The sequence below is a fragment of the Syngnathus typhle genome, linkage group LG20 (genome assembly GCF_033458585.1).
Source record: "Syngnathus typhle isolate RoL2023-S1 ecotype Sweden linkage group LG20, RoL_Styp_1.0, whole genome shotgun sequence".
Lineage (NCBI taxonomy): Eukaryota > Metazoa > Chordata > Actinopteri > Syngnathiformes > Syngnathidae > Syngnathus > Syngnathus typhle.
Window position 1 is genome coordinate 1,535,936 of NC_083757.1, and position 10,062 is coordinate 1,545,997.

The 10,062-nt window shown below is 44.7% G+C and overlaps 1 protein-coding gene across 2 annotated transcripts; it reads left to right on the top strand.

Moving 5' to 3' along the window:
* Positions 1–1,507: 1,507 nt before the first annotated feature.
* On the top strand, positions 1,508–10,053 carry mfsd2ab (MFSD2 lysolipid transporter A, lysophospholipid b). 2 transcript variants are annotated; one of them, XM_061267465.1, is made up of 14 exons: positions 1,508–1,755; positions 3,448–3,573; positions 3,881–4,005; positions 5,951–6,074; positions 6,148–6,226; positions 6,315–6,487; positions 6,550–6,640; positions 6,734–6,852; positions 6,932–7,015; positions 7,757–7,840; positions 7,918–8,030; positions 8,106–8,249; positions 8,521–8,697; positions 8,782–10,053. In XM_061267465.1, exons 1-14 carry the CDS (start codon positions 1,666–1,668, stop codon positions 8,831–8,833), a joined length of 1,581 nt encoding a protein of 526 aa, XP_061123449.1. In that variant the 5' UTR covers positions 1,508–1,665; the 3' UTR covers positions 8,834–10,053. The 2 variants fall into 2 exon arrangements, with proteins under 2 accessions (XP_061123449.1, XP_061123450.1); XM_061267466.1 differs by lacking the exons at positions 1,508–1,755; positions 3,448–3,573; positions 3,881–4,005 and adding an exon at positions 4,071–4,219.
* The last annotated feature ends 9 nt before the right edge of the window (positions 10,054–10,062 follow it).

The following is a 10,062-nucleotide window of genomic DNA, read 5'->3' on the forward strand; positions in this document are numbered from 1 at the left end:
CTATTGATGTTGCACTTTCCCTAAAAGAAACGTTTTACTTACGATTTAATTTGTTTGCTACGGCTCATCCATCTGGGAATTAATTGAAGCGTGATGATGGAGAAGCTGTTATTTTGTGGGAACAATACAAGTGACATGAGGATTGCTGTGATTTGCAACAGTGCATCCCCCCGGGGATGAAACTTTTTGCGGCTGTTGCAACTTGTACTCTTGCAGAATGCCTCGCTGATCGTGATGAAATTAGTCTGAGCACACTTGGAATGACATTTGTTTTTTCGACAGCATGTCTGGGACTTGCTCGGATATGCAAGAACTTAAAGCCAAAGAGGTGTATTATTACCAAACTAGCAATTTTAATGGCCATTATGATGATTCTCAGAGAGCTAATCTTTTTTTGGAGGGGTTAACAAAATCTAATCTGCAGCATGTTGACACAATACCTTAGTCAAGGCTAAATATTTATTGGTGTTAGTGTGCATGTCAACAAACATTTTTAACATAGATAAAACATGCATGTTTGCGCAAAGGGAGGCGGCCGAGTAAAGTCAACGTTGCACATTGCATACGGACGTCTCACCTATGTTACAGTAGCAGCTTGTGTGTACAGTACTTAGAAGCTGTCAGCTTCATGGCATGTGTACGCAGCTAAATCGAGAACTTAGACGTGCCAGAACTAAGGAGGCTTTGCAAATAAAAAGCCAACGAAGAAGCCACATGAGAAAAGCTACTCATTTTTCGACCCAGATTGTGGAATTTAGAGGTTTCTGCACACCATTAAAGTCCACCAAGTAAGAATCACTTTGAACTGATAGTTAAAAAGAAACTCGAGTGAGTTTTTCTGGGATATCCAAGCCACGTTGCACGCAAATATGTTTGCAAATGGACTCGAAGTTCATTTGGCAACACGCAAGCTTGCTTTTGACTTTAAAGGGGACACATCACAAATCTAGCAAGTGCTTCTGGACCTCCTGCCCCACACTGCCACCTTGCAAGAATGCAAGATCATGGTGCAGCAGTTCCAACATAGCACCACCATGAGCCAACCAATGAGATTGCTTGGATGTGATCTTTTGGCTGGCTGCCCCCCATGGTGGCATATCTTCATGAACTGGAGACTGATATGATCTGCCTTGATGCCTGAACTATGCAATCAAGCAGTTTGATGCACGTGTTGAAATTCATCACATGAAATTCATTCATCCATTCATTCAAGGCTTGATGGAGCATATTGTAACAAATAGAATTAAGTGTCATTATTATTACAGTCATAGGCTATGACAGTAAATGTTATTTCTTAGTTTATTTATTGGTTTATTTATTGGTTTATTTATTAGTTTATTTATGTGTGATCAGCCCACGCGAGTTTTTTTTTTTCTTTTTTTTCTTTTTTTTCTTTTTACGCCCACAAGCGCATGAGTGGAGCGCCCGTGCCGGCGTGCCGGCGTGACGTGTACAAAGAGGAGCGGCCAAATGTGGGGTGAGAATACTCTACAAATGGGCGGGGAGCTCTAAAAACGACTAGCTTATCTGCATCTTCTCACTTTGCAATCAGATTCCACGCAAGTAATAGTTGCCAAGCTTAACAGAATTTTTTTTATTGCAATATTTTTCCCTGCTTTTTTTTGGGGGTCTGTCAAGATAACACGACGAGGCAGCTCTTCTGATATGGCCAAGGGGGAAGGGTGCGAACAATACTCCAACGCCAGTTTATTAACTAAACCTGGTAACTGCGATGGCATTTCTATTGCAAGAAAGGTGGGTACTTATTATTGTTTTGATCATTATTGCTATTATTGGAAAGATCTGCCTTGATTGTAACAAAATCCGGTTTATTCAATGAGGAGAAAGGTTTGTAACGTCCACGTTGCTTTTGAATGAATGAATGAAGGAAGGAACAGAGCACGCCGGTTTGAATTGTCATTTTCAAAAGGGAGTGTCTCATTCACTGATTTCGTCGCACTTTTCGCAATGTGAGACTCCCCCGGCTATATTTTCATTCATTTTACATTTAAATTGAGGTAAATCCCACATTTGATCATCTAGCCGTAATATTGAAGGTTCCTAATTATGTATGCATACCTCGTGACATTCTTCAAATACTTAATATTAAATTAAAAAAAAAACTGTAAGAAAAAAAAGACGGCAAACACTGAACACATTGCTTATAATTGCTGTTTTCTTGTCTGCTGTGGTTTTAAACTAGGCGTTACTCGAGTCACCCCAGAGCTAAATTTAAAATGTCCCTCTTCTTTTTTTTCCGCGTTGTATTTTAGTTTGAATGTACGTGTCCTGATATGCCTTCATCGTAACGTAGCTCGTCATTTTTATTTGGAAAGGAAAATATCCTAATCTTGTGTCAACATGCAGCGCATTATCGTATTCAAATAAATTGGCCGTGTGTAAATGTTGCGTTCAAGTGCAAAGTATAAGTGCGTCTGTATTCTACGTTACGTTCAAGTGCAAAGTACAAGTATTCTAGTTGTAAAATGAACACGATGCCTAACATAAAATATGTTTTACACCGACACCTGAAAGCGTCTGTCGTTCCTCCTTATCATTTCAATGTTAACCATTTACCACGTAAAAACTCCACATTCCGATACTTTAACTTAATTGTCGATATGAATTGACAAAGCCGTTAGCAGTGGCCTTGACCTCATGAACTGATTTGATCTTGTGAGTATTGTTATCATAAGGTGACCCGGTTGTCAACAAAATTAAATTCAGTTTACTAAACTTTGAATGGCGCCAGTGTAGTTGTATTAACAACAAGACCAAAAAAAAAAAAAAAGGATTGTTCAGCTCTGTTGTGGTCAAACAAGAAGCACCATTTATCCCCCTCATGAATATCAAGTGCTGGAGGAAGACTAGTCAAGTTCAGAGGGGTTTATTGCATTGTAAAACTTATGTGGTCACTAATAAGCAAGAGCATCATGTGGGTACAGCAAAACAAAACGCTGACATTTGATTGGTCAGCGAGGAGGGTGTGTGTGTGTGTTCGGACCGGGTCACAGGGGCTTTTCATTCCAGCCGCTGCGCAGGACGCTCCGTTTGCCAAGGTGCCCTCGTCAGACTCGGGCGTGTGACAACACGATGTTTTCTTTCCCGGGAAGTTAGACACAAAGATCCTTGTTAGCTCAGCTCGTAAAATGAAATATTTATTTTTTTCCCCTCACAAGGTGACAAACACATGTCACAGTGGCTCTAAAGAAAGTTTTCGACATCTGTGTTATTTTGAAGCAGATTAGACCGAACGAGACTGAAGCTTACATTTTCGGGAAAGAAAAGAAAAAGAGAGTCGACAAGGGAATGTGTTCACTCTTGTTGCATGGGTGGATCCAGCTGTCTGTTGCTTGCCAGAATTCCAAAACAGCTGCAAATGCTTTCTCCAAAAAAACTCATCAAATATGAATTTTCAATTTTGCTTTTTCCCCCCCCCCCCCTCAGAGCGAGCAAAGGAACAGATTGTCTATCTGCAACAAGCTCTGCTACGCCGTCGGTGGAGCCCCCTACCAGATGACAGGATGTGCCTTGGGCTTCTTCTTGCAGCTCTATCTACTGGATGTAGCACAGGTTGGTGGAAATCAAAATGATGTCGCAATTGTACCGAATCTTTCATTAGATTCCTGACAAGAGTCTTGGTAGGCAAATAAAATAGACCGGCGGGGAGCCTTTGACTTTCCACCTCATCACACACCACTTGGGCTTGACCACGAGATTAGCGTCAGGGCTCATTAAAGTCCCCGCCGCCAGCCACCCACGTTTCAGTTTATTTGATATCACACCAATGTAATGGATAACTTTTTCCTCGCATGTTCAGTTCATTGTGCTAGCAAGACTTTCTCTGTTTTTTTATTGACATTATCTTCTCCATTGGCAGCTGGATCCATTCTACGCCTCAATCATCCTGTTTGTGGGCCGAGCATGGGATGCCATAACGGACCCCACGGTGGGCTTCTTGGTCTCCAGGAGTCCTTGGACGCGTTTTGGACGCATGATGCCCTGGTAGGTGCAAAAGTGGATTATAGTTAAACCAAGTGTACACACCCTGCCAATCATCCCAACTGGGGTTACCACAGGTCACTCTCATGCAACGCTATTTCCTCATTCCGCACAACTCCCAGTTGCTTCTCAATGGTGAAGGCATTCTCCCAGTTGAAATGAAAGCATCACGGGGGAAGGGGGAATCCCCGTGCAGAAGTTGCGCTATTTTCCTTTGGTAAATATAACCCTCCATCGTTGCCAATCCTTAAGTTTTTTTCCACCCCGCCCCCCGCCTCGTAGTAGACGTTCCGATTTTCTTCGTCTAGTCGTAAGCGGCCCCCTTTTATTCACAAGCCAGTCCTTTGTAACGACCATGTTAGCATCCTCCCCCCACTGCCGAAACTAACCCCCCCAATGTTAAGCCAGGCTGCCTGGAAAATGTCGGAAGGGTTACAGGTCGGGCGTCGAGTGTCCCAGGGGCTGTCAGCGCCCATGTCTTTTTTAGTAAGGTGTTTAAGGTCATCTTACGCAACAGGGATTTTTGCCTTCTGTGCTCCTGAAAAGGCAACTTGTGGTTTTGAAATGTCATATCACCATTGAACTGGAATCGATGATGTGCAAATCCAGGTGAGGTGTTTACGAGTGTGCGAATTTAGGAAATTGATGTTCTCGACACGTGATTGAGAAATAGGCTGATTCTCCCGGCAGGTTGGGAGTCACCGGCGGCATGCTCGGGAAGCAATGAGGCCACGTCACTCGAGACCAGCGTGGAGAAAAGCGCCGCGCAGTCAGCTACTCCATATTGCTCGCTAGTGTGTAGAGGGGGGAGGGTGGATTAGCGAGGTCCGCTTCTGGTTGGTCCAACCCGCAACACACCATCACTTCTGCGCCAATGAGAACGAAGCTCTCGAGGCCTCGGATGTTTTTTTTTTCTCCCTCCGTCACGTCACGCGGGTTACTCCAGTTCAAGTGACTTATCAGTACTGAATGTTGCAGGTTGCCAAGTCCACAAACGTGCCATTGTTCAACGGGGAGGTTCTAGAGGAGATACGTATCACGAATGTATTTAATCTGACTTCACGCAGTTTGCCGTCGTGAGATTGTGCCGTATGCGGACACTCTCTCAGGGGTACAGTTAATGGGATCGTACGGGCGGAGAGAGGACGCTCGCTTCACGCGGCGGAGACGCCCCTCTCGGTTTGCATTCGGAGAAGATGAACGCGACCGCACGCTGATTCCTCTAATAGCGGCCTTCCCGCAAACGGGCTCCGTGCCTAAATGAGGGAACAGGTGCGGCGCTTTCGGTACACGTTGTAACTGTCATTATTGCAGGTCAAGTTCAAAGTTGGTTGCTAACCAAAATAGCAGCACCGCCCTACCAAGACATTTCCATGCCTTTTCTTCATATTTCTCATTTTTTTATAACAATAATATGTGCTAAAATCAAAGTGGAAATACCTGTACAGTCTACAAATAGTTTTTTGGAGGTACGAAAAAAAGTTGGTTGCTGAATACCGATTGTTTGATAAATATGATTCATCTGATTCGAAATGGATCAGGTGACGCGACATTCCCTGGTTCCGAGGTGCGGTTTCCTTTAGCGTCGCACATAACTGAGGAATGTTGATCAGATTGACAAACTGGACTTGGAAGCGGCCGAAAGAATTCCACTTCCCAAGCCTCTTTAAAATCACCTCAGGGCGTCGCGTGGTGATTCAGACGCTGACGAAGCTTAAGTAGGTGAACGTCAATCCATTATGAAATCCCATCCCGCGTGCGTACGGTGACGTGTCAGAGCCGAACCGCACGACTTAGCACTTGGCAGCGTTCGAATGGAAGATGGCCCGCTACTGTTTTCTGTCCTAGGCCTCATTAGGCCTCCGTCGTTTATTGCATAGCACGTGCGCCGCCGCGCACGAAGAGCTTCACCCACAGTGACCTTTTTTTCCCTTTGGTGTTCCCTCAGGATTGCCATCTCGACTCCCGTGGCTGTGATCTCCTACTTCCTAATATGGTACGTGCCCCCCTTTGAGGACAACAAAGTCATCTGGTACCTTTTCTTCTACTGCCTTTTCCAGAGTCTTCAAACTGTGAGTACAAGCGAGCAAGTGGCAATGTCCGTCGGGAGCGGCTTTTGACGGCCTTGTCTCGTGTCTCTTTCAGTGTTTCCACGTGCCGTATTCGTCCCTCACCATGTTCATCAGCTCCGAGCAGAAAGAAAGAGACTCTGCTACCGCTTACAGTGAGTAGCATTGTTTTCCCTCGAAGAAATTCCCTGAGAATATAAAAAGAACTCTTCCTGATAAATGTTTATCGACTCCCACAATCAGGGATGACGGTGGAGGTTCTGGGAACTGTGCTCGGTACCGCCATCCAAGGTCAGATTGTGGGAATGGCCAACGCCCCCTGCGTCCCTGGCCCGGGAGAAATTCTGGCAAACTCATCGAGTAACTCATCGGTCGGTCTCAACGGAACGGATCACGTCATTTCTCTGGAACACACGGTACGGCAAGCCTTTGATTTGAGGAAGTGGCATTTTTGGCTCACTTGTGGGTTTGTCTTCAGAGAGCCGCCTACATGATCGCCTCCGGAGTCATCTGCTTGATCTACGTCCTCTGCGCCTTTGTTCTGTTCTTTGGCGTGAGAGAGCAAAAAGGTCAGGGGCCATTTCTTTTTAAAAATGGGACCACTTCCAGGGAAGGCTTTCAATAATCTCATGACCACAGATGTTTCCTTTTTGTTTTTTTAGAGTCCAGCCGTCCCAAGTCGGCGCCCTTGTCGTTCTTCCAGGGCATCAAGCTGGTGATGGGATACGGGCCCTACGCCAAACTGGTCATGGGCTTCCTCTTCACCTCCTTAGCGTTCATGGTACGCATACACACGAATGTTGAGAAGGCGCCCGAATGACTTTCTTGGTCATCGAATGAATTCTTTCTGTCTTCGGCAGCTCCTGGAGGGCAACTTCGCTCTGTTCTGCAGCTACACCCTCGGCTTCCGAAACGACTTCCAGAATATTCTCTTGGCGATCATGGTGAGTGTCAACGCGAGATCGCAGCGGGTTGTTGTTGTTTCAGGTAGACAGACGGTTGCCATAACAACTTCCCTGGAAAAGGTCTGGCATATAAATCGCGTGCTGTCACAGAGCCGGTCTGTAGTCCATCAGAGCGCCGCACTGGTCTTTCTCACTGTCCATTAGCATAATATGCGAGCTGGGCCTGAATGCCATCTTATTCCCACAGATGTAGAATCTTGGTTCTCACCCTGGAAAAAAATTCAGTCGGCATCAATCAGTCTTTAAAAAAAAGGCAAACTCGGGCCAAAAGGCGGCGCGGGGGAATCCAGGTTAACAGGGTTGATCCGATTACGCAATTTTCATCCTGTACTTGGCGGGTGGGATTACGGAGCCGACCAGGAATTTATTTAGCCAGATGACTTTATTGGCTAATCACGTGGGTTACTATAAACCCGGCACTTCTGACAAAGACTTTCCTGCTGGGATGAAAAGCAAACAGCGCTGATCCCCGAGTGGAAATTCGAAAAGAGGAATCAAAAAGCACAATGTTTTTCCGAGGCTTCCATTGCTCCGAGTCGGACAATGCGGCCCCTGTGGAATTCACCCAATATCCTCACTGGCGAGTCGAACATCTCGTTGAATGCGTCCATTGTCACGTCAGTGTTACGTAACATCACGCAAACTCGCACTGGAGAACTTTTGGACTTAGAGGTGCGACGATGAATCGACAACTGATCGACCATCCAACTTTTGTCACAGCTTTCGGCCACGCTCACCATCCCCTTCTGGCAGTGGTTCCTCACCAAATTTGGGAAGAAGACGGCAGTCTACGTCGGCACCTTGGTAAAGCCCCACTTTGAGAAAATCTGCCATTTTAATCATAAATGTATTCTAATGACTAATATTCATATTTCCTCCAGTCTGCGGTTCCCTTCATGATCTTGGTGGTGCTCATTAAGAGCAACCTGATCGTCACCTACATTGTCTCCTTCGCCGCCGGGGTCAGCGTGGCGGCAGCCTTCCTGTTGCCTTGGTGAGACCCCTCCCCAAACCCCGCCCCTCGCCAATTAACAACACGCCCGACTCAAAAGGCTCTTTTGCCCATCAGGTCCATGTTGCCCGACGTGGTGGATGACTTCCAAGTGCAGAACCCGAAAGCCAACGGCCACGAGGCGCTTTTCTACTCCTTTTACGTCTTCTTCACCAAGTTCGCCTCTGGAATCTCCCTGGGCATCTCCACTCTCAGTTTAGAGTAAGTGTTCACTTAAGTTCACTTTTATTTTCGATGGCGGCAAAGCACTACTTTTTCTATTGGGCCGGCGAGATTTTTTTTCTTCCGTTTTTAATGAGCATGGAGCTGAAAGATGTTAATCCAAATCTGACAAATCCTACATCAAAGCATTTTTTCTTTTTTTTTTTACTTTAATGCGATTCCATTACAATACAGTGTCATGCTTCTATCACAAGACTGCGTCTTAACTTTTGTGTGATTTTTTTTTTTTTTTTTCCCCCTTGCCCTCCAGTTTTGCCGGGTACATCTCTCGAGGTTGCAACCAACCGGCGGAAGTGGACATCACGCTGAAGGTCCTGGTCTCAGCCGCCCCCATACTCCTCATCATAATCGGCCTGATCATCCTCTACACGTATCCCATTGACGAGGAGAGGAGGCAATGCAACCGCAAACGTCTCCAGGAGCAAAGGTAAGCTGAATCAGAATAATATTAGGATTGGGATTGCTGTCATATTTGACCACTCAATTTAATGGTGTTTGTTTTTCTTCATAGGGACTCGACAGATTCCGAAACGGACTCGACAGAATTTTCCAACATGATCTAGCACGTTTTCTACCCACAGCCCAAGCGAGACAAGCGGCTGGCATTTTGCACTATTTTACAGACACCGCCTTGTCCAGGCAACACTCTTGCTGCTGCTGCTATTTCCTTTCCAAAACGCGCCACCCCACGCTGTTATTTAGTCTCTTTTTGTAACTTTCCTTCTTTTTGTGACTTTATGAAAGTGCACAAAAAGCCCGCCGGCATCCATCTTTCTTCTTTGCTTAATCCAGCAATTTTGAGCTCTGCACTAGCAACCTGTAACTTGAACACGCAGCGTCTGTGCCTTAGCTCAGTTCAGTAGCAAAAAACAACAACAACACAAACACTAATTGAAGGTGGGCTATTGATTTTTCATTTGTCCTGACAGCCTGATTGTTCCCATCTCAATCCAAAGGCAAAGCGTTAACATCTTTCAAGGGCTCGTTTGATTTGTTTCATAAAACCACTACAATAAATTTGCTACTACTATGGCTAGAATAGCTACTGAGGAAAAGGAAGAGATGACTGAATACTGAGCAAAAAGCGATAACAGCCAGTAAGTGAATATGTGATTGCGTAATATAAGTATTTATTAGTTTCTGATGATACAGTTTGGACAAAAGACGCGTGTCAGTATTTAAAATCTATTTAAGGGCGCATTGAAGAAAGGGTGCTCGTAATTGTTGATGATGGGAATGTTGAGTGAGTTTTGGTTCATATGTCTGTCTTGTATGACAAACTACTGTTTTGTGATCTTTGTTCATATCCATTGATATGGAAACATGTACATACAGCATCCTATGTTATACATACATTGACCGCATGTTCCCATTTGGGGTACCAATGTGAAGTTTTTTGCATTTTTGTCGACTTTAAAAAAGAAAAGAGAGAAATTGTAATCCTTACATCATTTGTAGCGGGGGCTATACGTGATGCAATTTTGTCTCTAGTAACGGTTATTTTTGTACATCATATTAATGTCATGTTTTTTGGAGAAGGTTGTGGAACTGCAACTATTTTTTTCCTTCCCCTCCCTCATGAGGCTGTGAACCAAATGTGTGAGCTTTAATTCCCCAGAGACGTATACGTATAGATTACACGCACACAAGCCTTGTGTACATGACACTGTGCATATGTATATAGTTGTAAATATACCTTTGATATTTGTGGCTGCCAGTGTTTTGATGTACTTTAGTTTATTTAAGAAAAAAGATTGAAAACAATAAATATTGGAACAATGAACTGAATGTG

Coding starts and splice junctions, on each gene's coding strand:
- mfsd2ab (XM_061267465.1), top strand. CDS start 1,666: ATGGCCAAGGGGGAAGGGTGCGAACAATACTCCAACGCCAGTTTATTA. Junction 6,853..6,931: donor TCACCTCCTTAGCGTTCATG/GTACGCATACAC, acceptor TGTCTTCGGCAG/CTCCTGGAGGGCAACTTCGC. Junction 7,016..7,756: donor ATATTCTCTTGGCGATCATG/GTGAGTGTCAAC, acceptor CTTTTGTCACAG/CTTTCGGCCACGCTCACCAT.